This window comes from Cibotium barometz, chromosome 35, assembly GCF_041138505.1.
Source record: "Cibotium barometz isolate CiBa-2024 chromosome 35, ASM4113850v1, whole genome shotgun sequence".
NCBI lineage: Eukaryota > Viridiplantae > Streptophyta > Polypodiopsida > Cyatheales > Cibotiaceae > Cibotium > Cibotium barometz.
In genome coordinates, this window is record NC_141080.1 from 36,617,559 (window position 1) to 36,630,850 (window position 13,292).

At 43.2% G+C, this 13,292-nt stretch overlaps 1 protein-coding gene across 2 annotated transcripts in view; it reads left to right on the forward strand.

The window, feature by feature from the left end:
* Positions 1-11,523, forward strand: part of LOC147618400 (protein TORNADO 1-like) — an 11,830-nt gene extending 307 nt beyond the window's left edge. Inside the window, exons 1-3 of one of the 2 annotated variants that reach the window (XM_086774833.1) lie at positions 1-953; positions 8,315-9,495; positions 9,583-11,523. The exon at positions 1-953 is cut by the window's left edge and continues 307 nt beyond it. In XM_086774833.1, the coding sequence (XP_086630959.1) occupies positions 1-953; positions 8,315-9,495; positions 9,583-11,130 (3,682 nt within the window). In that variant the 3' untranslated portion in view covers positions 11,131-11,523. Of the gene's footprint in view, positions 954-8,314 lie in introns of both variants that reach the window. The other variant, XM_086774832.1, reaches the window with a different exon arrangement.
* The last annotated feature ends 1,769 nt before the right edge of the window (positions 11,524-13,292 follow it).

Below are 13,292 nucleotides of genomic sequence, written 5' to 3' on the forward strand. Positions count from 1 at the left end.
TGTAAACAATCTCTTCCTGACGAACGGCTATGAGCCGGCGACGACTTATTTGGTGGATCAGTCTTCTTCTGTCAGGCTGGATTGGGGGACGACCGACATGTTGCTGGACCTGTCGGAGGCAGGTGAGGAGGAGAAGCGGCTGGAGTACTTGCGAGCTGCGGCTAATTTCGGTGGCACTGTTTATCTGGTGGGTGTTGAGCTAAGCGAGGAGGAGGCGTCGGGGTGGTGCGAAGCGCTACGCCTCTCACTCGACATCACTCCACCCAAGAGCCTCTTTTTTTCGTTCCGATTCCTTGGTCGTCCTCCTGCCCGGCCACTCAAAACCAACCCAGTCACGAGTCCGGGTGAGCTCGCAGCTGAACTACTCTTAGAGACCCTCAAGAAGAACACGGGGATAAAAAACCTTACGGTGTTTTCTTCTGATCTGGAATTCTGGCGCAGTTCTATGATCCAAGGAATTGCTCTCGATAGTCTGCATCTGGAAAGGGTTTCAACGAGCAGTGAATTCCTAGAGGCATTGACGAATCTAGACAGCCACTGTATCACCAACCGACTTACTCTTTCCGACGTCGGCAGATGGCGCCCGTCGTTCCATAGATTTTTGCAGTGGCAGCTAAAAGATTTGTCTCTGATAGGCTTCAGCGTGGATGTTCCAGATCTGATTGATTTCATGAAATTCCTTGAAGAGTGCAGTAGCACATCTCTCTCCAGCCTTTCTTTGGGAGATGTACATATCAATACACTTAAATCCTCAAGCGCACTAGTGGGCGCAGTGGTAGACGCACTTCACCAATCCGGTCTCCCATTCCTGGACTTGAGAGGCATGCCGCTTGACGCTGCCATCGAAGCGCAACTTTTAAGGAACCAACAGAGGCACTCAAAGACCCTAAGGCTACACAAGAAAGTGCCTGCCGTGGCATTGCGCCTGTTCATCTGTGGAGATGCATACGCAGGCAAAACTTCTGAACTCCTCATGTCCATTTCAGATGCTATTGTGTGTTTTTTCTGCTTGTTGTAGGCTCTTTTGACTAATACAAACAATGACACATAGGTTGTGATATTATTTCTTATACACATACTCAAATAATATATGCCTTAGAGGTTGTTCACATACAAAGACACGTTAGTACACGCATAAGGAGTGTTCACATACAAAGACACACTAGTACACACATAAGGAGTGTTGACACACGTAGTTATACCCTATGGCTACATGCTCATCCTTTGACTTTGGAACCCATACAATGATAAATGGCAGGAGAACACATGTTGTCTCTAACAAACCTTCTTACAAGAGATGTTCGAATTCCTAGAGACTAATACAATGCTGGATACACAAATGCTCTAACAAGTGATACATATCTAGATACCTTAGAGATCCAATACCCATAAGATTGATACAAATCCTAGTTGGAGGTTGCCTATCAAATGTTAGGCTAAGAGGTCCTTGGTAGCAAGAGTAGTCTAAAAGGCCCAATCCAAGTCAACTACAAGATTGGCCTCTTTTGATTCGAGTTTGCTTATCAAATGTTAGGCTAAGAGGTTCTGTATAGCAAGACTAGCCTAAAGGGCCCAATCCGAGTCAACCACAAGATTAGCCTCTTCTGTTACGGCCTCCACTTCATCTTCTTCTTCCTGACTATCTTCAACAATTAAGGCTTTAGACTTTTGCTTCAAAAAACAGTTCTCTTCCCTATGATTCTTCTTCCCATGGAATCCTCTGTTGGTGAAGTCCTTGGAGAAATTGTTGATGTTGGTGTAGCCTTATGATTTTGCTTATGCTTCATGAAGTAAGCCATTTCTTCATTGAAGATTGACGTTCTTTAATTGATCTTTCTTTCCTCCTCTATGAGAGAAGCTTTAATATCTACTAATTTTGATGTTGGTAGATTGGTAAGAGTGGTAACAATGCTACCATGCTCTTTATTTTGGAAGACTTTTAAGTAAGACTGCAATTGCAATGTGTTCATCAATAGCAATCTTGATTCCTACCAATTGTGTTAGCATGTATTTCATTGATTTCAAATGTGAAAAAAAAGAGTCCTCTGGATTCATTTTTAGTTCAGAAAACTTTATTAGCAAGTAAAACTTGGAGCACCTTCCTTGTGTAACACCAAACATAGTTTCAACATGTACCATGTGTCACACCCATCAATGTGATCGATGTATCAGTCACTTAACCCCAAGGCTATGATAGAAAAGACCTTCTTGTATTTGACCAACCAAGAAACTTCTCCTTCCCGAGTCATTAGCTTAAGCCTTCTCTTTTCCATTTGCCACATTCTATATCCCTTTTCTCATAAGGGTGAATTTGATCTATGTGTGCCATGTGTGGATTCTGAAAGTCTTCTTCTTTAAATTTGTCTATTTTTGCTTGAGTAACCATGAGGATAGGTGTTACTCTTGTCTTGTTGGTTAAGAGTAGTGTTTAAATCCTTTACAAAATTTGAGATCTCCTAATGCACTTTTCAGGTCACTTATAATTTGAGATTACTTAACGCACTTTCTCCCTTTATCAAAAACTTTGTAAGAGGTAATACTGACGCACTCAAGCAAGTTGCCTTTTATAACTCAAGGAATGTACATCATGTTTAGAAAGAAAAAATAAATAAGCAACATGTAAACAGCTCTTTTGGCGAGTCTATGTGTACAGAGCCTTCTTGATGTGTACAAGCCTTAAGGTGCCAACAAAGGAGGCTTTGACAAAGCCTTATTAATGCCTTTTTACACACCTTTTATGCGTGCATGCAAACAAACCCTCAAGGGAGTCACTTTACTTTTTTTTTTTTAAAGAAAAAAAAACCTTATCTCCTATGTGAGGTGGTTGAGAGGCGATGTTGAGCCGATGTCATGTCGAGCTTCAAAGTGTTCTCCTGCTATTATCATTGTACGTGTTTCAAAGGCAAAGGATAAGCATGTAGCCAAAGGGTGTAACTTTGTGTGAACACTCCTTATGAGTGTATAGTAGTGTGTGTTTGTGTGTGAACAACCTCTAAGGCACATATTATGTGAGTATGTGCATAAGCAATGATGTCACAACCTTATGCCATGTGTCATTGTTTGTATTAGTCAAAAGATAAGGCTTTATGGCGTATGCCCACATAAATCATGTACTCGGGGTTCTTGGTTTCAGACTCTCTCTCGATTATCTGTACCGTTGCTTTCTCTACAGCTTGCTTCTCTCTCTCTCTTCCAGCCATGGCGAAAACATTTCACCCGCCATAGGTGTTCTTGCCTAACCATCCCTAATTAGCTACAGGCTACGATTTGGTACTAGGGCTCCAATGATCCGGCGCACACTACCGCTGGAGCTCAACTTCTCACATATGCTCTACAGCACAGCGCTCGATCTCTTGCGAGCTCTACCTGCTGTGACGCCGACCTTCTGCCACCTTCTTTGGTCTTCTGCGGCTGTGCCTGACAGCGACTTCTTTGGTCTGCTGCGACCCTTCCTGCCAACGTAGACTGGCTATTCTCTTCACGCCATCAACCCCGACTGGTCACACGGCTGCCTGTTGTGCTCCACCCAGCCCCTGCAGCATCCAACAGGGACTTACTTGAGAACACCCATGACTGATTTAGTCTCACAAGTTACTCTTGTTAAGCGACTGTAATCTGTCACATATCTTAATCTTCAGAATCTCATGAACAAGATTCTACAGCAGGATGCTCTTTGTATAGAATTTCAGAAGAAGCAGTAATTGCTATTAAGTAACACACATCATTAATTAGATGTTACTCAGATCGCTCGCCATTGCTCACACACAGACGGAGGAGCGGGAGCCGCGCTCGTAGTTGAATGATGTATTAATGATTGACGTTGGTTACATTTATAACGAGTATAAGCACCCATCACTTGGTGATGGGTGTTCAGACTCGTATAGTGGACACAAGCATTAATTCCAACCGTCTCCCTTAATGCGAATATTTGCATGAGGGTGAATGAGGAGATGTGATGTGTATAATGATGTATGCATTATGAATTCATGTGTAATGCTATATATCTTTACATCATGAGTGTTAAATGAATAATGATATCTCGATGATGATATAACTGCTTTGGTAACCGCAACACATTTGTTTTGTGATGATGTCGATACACTTTTTGTCGAAGTTGATCTTCTTGACAACCACTAGACACATGTTCCAATATGATGTTGAGACATTGTGCTTGGTAGTAACTGCAACACGTGTGTTCTGATATGATGTCGAAACACAAGTTCTTCTACTCTAAGAATTGCCATTCGTATTCTCCCCCTCAAGTTGAGTAGTGGAATTCCAAGTATTGCATGTCTAAATAGAAAGGTTGTATGAGTACTTATGATCAATAAATATCAAATGAGAGGTTATGTTATTTACAAGTGTGTGTGTACAATTAAGTTTTAATGTCATCGCTTAGAGGTTGATTCGTTTTCAGCTTGTCGAAGATAATGGATTGTTTATTATTAGTATTGGTTTTATGTTATTTTAAATTTGTGGGTTCCATCCACTTTTTGTGATTTATTTATTTTTGAATGTTCATTTTTGTCTTAGTTTGGTGGGTTATATTCCACTTTTGTTAGTTATTGTTCATTATTTATTTTGCGTGGTCAATGTTTCACTTGGGTGGTCAAGTGTTATCACCCAAAGTTTTAACAATTATTTCCCCTTTGGGGTTGTTTGAAGTGTCCTCATGGGTCCTGCAGACACTCGCACGGGTGCATTGATCTTTTTTTCACTATGGTGGCCATTGTTATCACCATTCTTTATAAAGTCCCCTTTGGGGTTGATTTCGTTTGAATTTAAAGGGTCTTTGCCTTTTCAATTGATGAGTTTGTACCCATTTGTGTTGTTTATTTGTTTGTTTGTTTCTTTTCATAATAATAATTATTATTTGAAAAGTTTTTTTATATTATTTATGTAAAATGGTGTGTGTGCATGCAAATAGCCTGAAAGAGTAGGCATATTTGCGCTCAAGAATAGCCTGAATGTTTAAGCATGTTCGTAATGTGAGTGAATTATTAAATATAAAATTAATTTTTGATTGATTATAAAGAAAATATTTTTTTATTTAATTTAAAAAAATAATTGTTATTGCTAGTGTGGTACCCTTGGATTATCCTCTGAAGTAGAGTAAGATCAAAGTTAAAATTATGTCTGTTATTAAAATTATCTATGTTAAAGTTATCTATTTTTTTTTAAAAAAAAAAGTTATTGTTAGTTGTTGGTTAATTCTTACGTAGTTGTTTTTGCTGCTGTGCAAAACATGCACTGCTTCCTCTTTGGCTACGTTTGCTTTGGTTTGCCGAAGAGAGAGTTCGGATTCGCATTGAAAGCCTTGGGTGGTAAGATCTATGAAGGGTAGTGTGAGTATGTAGAGGAAGCCTGAAAAACCAACCTGCAAGCAAGGCAATGGCAAGGGGCGCTAGAGAAGGCAGAGGGTAGGGGTGCTAGAGAAGGGTGCACAAGCAAGCACGAAGGAGAGGCTAATGCTTTGAAGGAAGTCGTGAAACTTTAGATATTGCATTGGGTGGCAGTCAATTGGCCAGGCAAAGCGTTGGTACTGCAGAAGAAGCGGGGTAGTGATTTGGAGACGGAAGCACGCAAGACAGGCACCACAAGCACTCCAGGAAAGAGGCGATGATACCCGATGATACCATGTAGAATTTCAGAAGAAGCAGTAATTACTATTAAGTAATACAAATCATTAATTAGATGTTACTCAGATCGTTCGCCATCACTCACAGATAGACGGAGGAGCAGGAGCCGCACTCGTAGTTGAATCGTTATGACGTATTATTGATTTTGCATCACTTGGTGATGGGCGTTCACACTCCTATAGTGGACACGAGCATTAATTCCAACACTACGCACTTCGAACAGTCCTCAAAACCGTCCCATAGCCATGGCAGTTAATGCGAGGAGTTCAAAGCGCCCACAGTGGCCACAAAGATCCAGTCGTCAACAAAATCGACCCAATTTCAACTCCAACAGACAGTCCACCGACTCAGCAGGGACTGTCTCCTGTCGTTCTTGCAAACAGCAAGGACATCTTGAGAAGGATTGCGGCACCAAATGAAGGGAGCAATCCAACTCAAGATTCCCATGGTCTCATGCCAATTTCATTGTGTAGCTATCCAGACTACTGATGAAGGGACTGTAGAAGCCCTCAAACTGTTTACAACCACACCCCTCAATAGCCCTCTGGAGGTACATCTTGGGGTCACACATCACATGACTCACCCTCGTGAGTGGCTCTCCAACTTCACCCCTCGATAGCCCTCTGGAGGTACATCTTGGTGATGATAGCATTTGCTATGATGAAGGACATGGGTACATCACCGTTCTCATACCTAGTGGACCAGAATATGGTCTATTATGTGTCCTCTCACAAAGAATCTCCTATCAGTGATGAGTGAACGCACAGGCGATGGAGCCAGCATCGTAAATTCTGCATCATTAAATCTCATATTCCCTCAGGGGAACCCCTTCACATCAGGTGTCCACAGCAGGGTCACCTTTACCCTCTCGGATTGACCCTCCTCCCCTCTCATGCTCTTGTGGCATCCAGTCCAATGGAAACCCGCCGGTGTCTACAGCAGGGTCACCTTTACCCTCTCGGATTAACCCTCCTCTCCACATGGAAACCCGCCGGTGTCTACAGCAGGGTCACCTTTACCCTCTCGGATTAACCCTCCTCTCCTCTCATGCTCTTGTGGCATCCAGTCCATTGCAAGACCACATGGAAACCCGCCGCTGGCATTACAGATTGGGTCATCTAATTAAATAGTATTGAGGGAGATGCAGACAAAGCAGATGGCCACTGGTCTTCAGTTTTGGTTAACTCCAAGCACACAACACAAAATTCCCCAGGCTTGAATCAAAGAGCGCTAAACCTCTACAATTGGTACATTCTGACCTCTGTGGCCTGATGAGCGGGCATCAGAACATTTAAAAGCTTACAAACAGCTTACAGAAAATCAACATGGGGTTAAGATTAAAGTACTGGTGCACCGACAATGGTGGAGAGTATGTCTCCCAATGCACTTTTGCCCTACTGCCAGTCACAAGGTATAAAGCATCAATACACAGAACCCTATAATCCTCAACAAAATGGTACAGCATAAAGCATCAATACACAGAACCCTATAATCCTCAAAAAAATGGTACAGAAGAGAGAAAGAACCACACTGCGCTTCATGGAGTCAGCTCCTTCAATGCTTCTTACAGTAGCAGGCTTAGCTCATTTTTATTGGGAAAAAGCAGTGGCAACTGCAGCCTATCTATAGAACCCTGCCTCATCAAACCCCACTTGAACTTTGGTTTGGCTGGAAACCCGATCTGAGTCATCTCTGGATCTTTGGCACACCCTCATATGACTTTATACCTCCTGGGAAAAGGGGAAAACTAGAACCGTCTTTGTCAGGTATGGAGACAGGTTTGGTGTGAAGGCGTTCCGCCTCTTTGATCCAAATCGGTCTTCAGTTTTGATGAAATGGCACTCATCTCTGGAGACGGTCCTCAAGGCAATCCTCCTCCATCTAAGGGCCTTTACACACCAAAGGTCTGCCCGCCCACCGTTAATGCTGGGAGCCAATCGGATGCTTAAATTGGGCTGGATGGGCGCACCTCTGTTACACAGTCAAACTTGGGCAGACTTCAAAAGGTGAGGTGACAGCTGACTGGCGCCCATGATAAGAAATTTCATGGGCAGCCAGTTGTAGTCTTTTGTCAATAATGCATTGAATACTAACTTTTTGAAAGATTTTGGCTTGGGCAGTGCGTAAACCCCCTGCCCATTGAAAACTACCAGCTCATGCCCAGATCATGAGCACTCATTTGGTGAGATTGGGCGGTGTGTAAAGGCCCTAGCACAGATCGTTATACACCAATAACCCTCACTGCATGGGAAGAGGTGGATGTGGAACTACCTCCCGTGCAAGCACCCAACCCGGCACATCAACCTCATGTTGCAGCTCCAATCAACCTACTGCAAGCAGCAGGCTCCTTCGCTTCCCCGCATACACCAAGCAGCTCCAATCAACCTACTCCAAGCAGCAGCCTCCTTCGCATACACCTCTGAACCCTGCTTCACATTCCACAAACTCTCATACCATGTGGAAACTAAGTGTAGGCTGTGAGACTGAAATAACTTGCTGGATTTAAAGGGCACGAAAGGCCAAGTATATGTACATGAGAAGATGAAACCGTTGGAACCTTAGTTAACAGGCTAACTACAGTTAGTGAGCTCGAAGGTAAACCTAAGCTTAGATAAAGTTTGATTTATTTATTTGTTGACTATCTAAAGTCTAACATTAACCTATTTTGGATGCAGGAAAGACAACCCTACTGTCAAGCTTGTCTGCTGTATGCTCTCAGGCGCGTGTAATTCCTCGTTCTCATAGTCTGAAGCGCACACGAGGAATCGAGGTTCATGAACTTGTGAGAGGCAATATACAAATGTCTGTGTGGGACATGGCTGGGCAAACAGAGTTTCATGCATTTCACGACCACATGTTTCCAGATCCCAGTGCTGGTCACGGGAGTCCGGCCATGTTCATGTTTGTGTGGAGCCCTGTGGCCAGCAAAGACGAAGGCGACGGAGAACGCAAGGCAGCAACTGCATTCGAGGCTAGCTTCCGCTACTGGCTCAAGTTTATAGCCTCCAAAACCCGCCAGTCCAATGTGGCTCGCAAGATCATCGTGGTTCTCACCCGCAAAGACCAGATGGACCTCGTGCGTGATGCGCTTGCACCTTCGATTGATTCCCTTGCTACCATTTTCAACGAGACCGTCGAGCTGGCTGAGGTCTTTGAAGTGGATGCAAGGAAGCCTACTGATGCTGAGCCTGTGGCGTCTTGCATTTTCAAGACAGCTAGCGATGTATTGAATGGTGTGGAGGTTTACCACATATGCAGTGAAGTAAGCAAATATCTTTCTTCAAGTCTTGCACAAGAATCACTGATTACAAAGCAGCCAATCATTACTTGGGATGTTTTTGGGAAGCTTTGCAGAGATAGATTCGAAATTACTGACCATGAAGTTCAAAAGGCGATTGCATCTTCTCTCAACGAATCTGGCGACCTCATCTACCTTAGCAACATGCCTTTTCTCGTTCTTGATCCTAATTGGTTTTGTCATGAGGTGATGGGTAGCCTTATTCATTTCCCAGAGTCACAAACTGCATCAAGGTTAATGCCCATACATGGATATGCAAGGCAGCATTATCTAGAGAAGCTACTAGAGCTGGGATCTCATTCCAAAGTGAAAGGGTCGCTACTGGTAGATTTGATGGAAGCAATGCATCTGTGCTGCAAAGTCCCCAATGATCCCCATGGCACGGTTTTCATCCCAGCCACACTTTCTGATTCCAGCTCAATCGAGCAAGGGAGACGTTTGCAATGGAGAGGAGCAATCAAAGGGAGAACGCAGGAGCTTGCTTATATGGGTAGGAGACTAGAGTGTGATAAGAAAGATCTGACTTTTCTTACCCCAGGGCTCTTTCCTATGATACAGGTTGGTGCATTCATCTCAATGAGTTTTAGTTTTTCCAGCAGCAGACTAATATGCTTAATGTATTGCCCTTGTTCCCCTACTTTGCAGGTAATTTTTAATAAGGCATTCTGCGAGATTCAAGCTGATGTGAAATTGGATAAAGATTTCATGTCAATATGCGTGCAAGACATGGAAATCATTGTGGAATTTGGGCTTGCCAAAGGGGAACATGTAATTGATGTTATGGTGCGTGCCCCCGACCTGGCAGATTTTGGGCACACCTTGACATATATGGAGGATGAGGTAATCAGAACTTTGATCAGAGTGTGCGCCCAACCTGTAGGCAACCAAGGAGTAAAGCTTGTGGAAGGTGTCATCCGCCCAGATTGTTTGCAGGTTCCGGCCCCCTCACATGTGAGAGAAGACCAGTGTGTTTTGATCCAGGAACTCAAGCAAAATCTTAGGAGGCAATTAGAAGAAGGAAGACAGAAGTTACTTTATTTATGGAAGGAGAATCAATATGTGCACCCTGTAGCAAACCTTTTCGTTGATCTGTTGGGATTTGAGGAGTACATGGAGGTGCTGATGTCGTATAAGTTATCCTTACAGAAAGCTGCTGAAGATGCCTTCCAGATGAGGGATACAGCTTGGACAGAGGAAGATGAGGGGATGACATCTAGCCATGGCACCCTAGGGGATCAAATGATGAGAGATCAGAGTAGCCATGTTAACCTAGGGGATGTTATGGGCTGCAGCACATCAAGCCATGTCAACCTAGGGGATCAAAAAAGAGATAATAGCAAGATCCAGTTTGCAGATGAGAACTTTGGGCACCTCCAAGACCAGATCGCAGATGAAAACGCAGAACAGATGGTGGTGACTTTCAGTAAGGGCATGGCAAAGGCGATCCACCGGGAGATGCAAAACATGAACGCCAAGCTGGATGGCCTCAGATCCAAAGTGGATTCTATGCACGATGACATCCGCACCAAACTGGATGTCATGCACAAGAGTATCAGCAATCTTCGGAGCAATGTCTTGCCAAAGATTCAGAGGACGGTGGAGCAATCGTTGAATTTTGCTGTGGAGAGCGAGGCAAGACGAGTCCCTCGCTTTGTCTTCCTCACCACAGACAAGGTGGGAGCCAAGAGGAAGATGGTGACGGCACTCTTCAAGGATCTGAAGAGTGTACGCATAGAGCTTTTCTGTGAGGACAGGGAGCTCCCACACAGGGTGCAAAATCAGGGAGGCATGTGTGTGACAGTATTGGATGAAGGGCCACTAAAGGCGGCACTCCCGTATGTGAACGGGTTCTTGAAGATATTAACTCTGGTGGCCAAAGTGGGAGCACACGTGGTTGCAGGCGCAGGCTCCACGATACCTGACTTATCTCAGATCATCGCCCTTGGTTTGGATACTCCTGGCTTTCTCGACAACCAGGGCTTGCGAGAGATGGAGGCGGCAGCATCATCAGCAGAGGCCTTCACAGGGTGGCAGCAGTGGCTGGTGAGCGTGCTGCAGCAAAATGGGGGAATGACGGAGAGCAACATAGCAAGCAAGTTCAAGCTCAGGCGTGCTCTCTACCAAGATACCTTGGAAGTGGCATGGCTGTGTGGCGAGCATTACAAAAATCAACATCCTCTCCCTCTACTTTAAAAAAGGAGTCCACACCCGAGGGGCTTTACAGACCGTGGGCGCTTTCAATCTTGCCCGCCCAAGTGCATTCTCTCCTGGCCTTGAATGAGAGAGGTTCTAGTCACCGTTAGTGGATGCTTATGTTAAATAAAAAGAAAAACATATCTATATCTATCTATCTATTATCTATTACAAGATAAAGGAAGAGTGCCCACCCCTTTAAGTGAAGAAAGGAGAGGGAGGATTTTTGAAAAGGAGAAAGGAGAGAATAAGACAAGTGTTTGGGAGTTTCTTTCCCACACGCCTAGATGCATTGGGGCTCACAATTAGTTGTCACCATTAAACCATTTACTCATTGAATGAGTTTCTTATATATATATATATATATATATATAAAATACATTAGAAAGCAAATTGCCCACCCCTCCCCCCTCCTCCACACACACATACACATATCTTCTAATATTATATTATGTGCATGTGTAAGAGAGAGAATATACATACACACACACACATATATATTATGTATGTGTGTATCTATAGGTATGTAAACATGTATATATAAATAGATTTATATGTATGTCGACGCACACACATTTATGTTCATGTGCACACACACATACACACAACACACAGACACAAGCACATGATATGTGCACACACGCATACAAACACACATACACATGCACGCATAGACACACGTGCAACATATAGAGATATGCACACTTGCACATGATATGTGCACACACGCACGCATGGACACACGTGCAACATATAGAGATATGCACACTTGCACATATACTCAAGCTTGCACATACACACACATATATATATTATGTGCATGTGTAAGAGAGAATATACATACACACACGCGTATATATATATTATGTATGTATGTGTATCTATAGGTATGTAAGCATGTATATATAAATAGATTTATGTGTATGTCGACGCACACACATGTATGTTCATGCACACACACAAGCACATGATACGTGCACACACGCATACAAACACACATACACACACTCGCACGCATGGACACATATGCAACTTATAGAGATATGCACACTTGCACACATACTCAAGCTTGTACATACACACAAGCACATAAATACACTCACATACACAAGTACATGTGCACACACATGGATATGCACACACACACACATATGCACCTGCATGTGCACACACATACATGTACACACGAGTATATTCACATGCTCACACATACGTACATGCAACACATACGTACGTGTAGGCACTCGCTCTATGGATACACATAAATAAAAACATACACACCATGTACACACACACACACACACAACAAATACACACAATCAAGACACATGCATGCGTGAAGACATTACACAATCACACATACGTGTATATGCACACACAATCACACATATGTATGCAAAAGAGAAGACAAAAGACATTGTATATAAGATACACTTATTTAAGAGTGAACACACCTCACCATGTATCCTCATGTATTAAAATTTGATATTAATTAAAAATATATGTGAATATGTGTTTATTTATTTTATAAATACACATGTATATATAGGTATACGTCTCTAAATATAATAAAACATAATATTATAGATAATATATATTTACATGTGGGTGGGTGGGTGGGTGTGTGTGTGTGAGAGAGAGAGAGAGAGAGAGAGAGAGAGAGAGAGAGAGAGAGTGCACATGTGCATGAGAAAGAAGTGTGTGTGTGTGTGCATGAATGTATGTAAGAGAGAGAGAAAGAGAGATAGAGTTTCTATATGTGAGAGTGTGTGTGAGAAGAGAGATAGCGTGTGTTTGTGTGTGTGAGTGGAGGAGAGAGAGAGAGAGAGAGAGAGAGAGAGAGAAACACACAGAGAATATGGAAGTCTATGTGTGAGAGTGTGTGTTTGCATTAGTACATGTGCATGTGTACATGTGTGTGTGTGTGTAAGAGAGAGAGAGAGAGAGAGAGAGTGTGTGTGTACATGTGTGTGTGTGTGTGTAAGAGAGAGAGAGAGAGAGAGAGAGAGAGAGAGAGTTTCGACATTTAAGAGTGTGTGCATGTGTATGTGAGAGAAAGAGGGTGTGCATGTGCATGTGTGTGTGAGAGAAAGAGGGTGTGCATGTGCATGTGTGTGTGTGTGTGTGAGAGAGAGAGAGAGAGAGAGAGAGAGAGAGAGAGA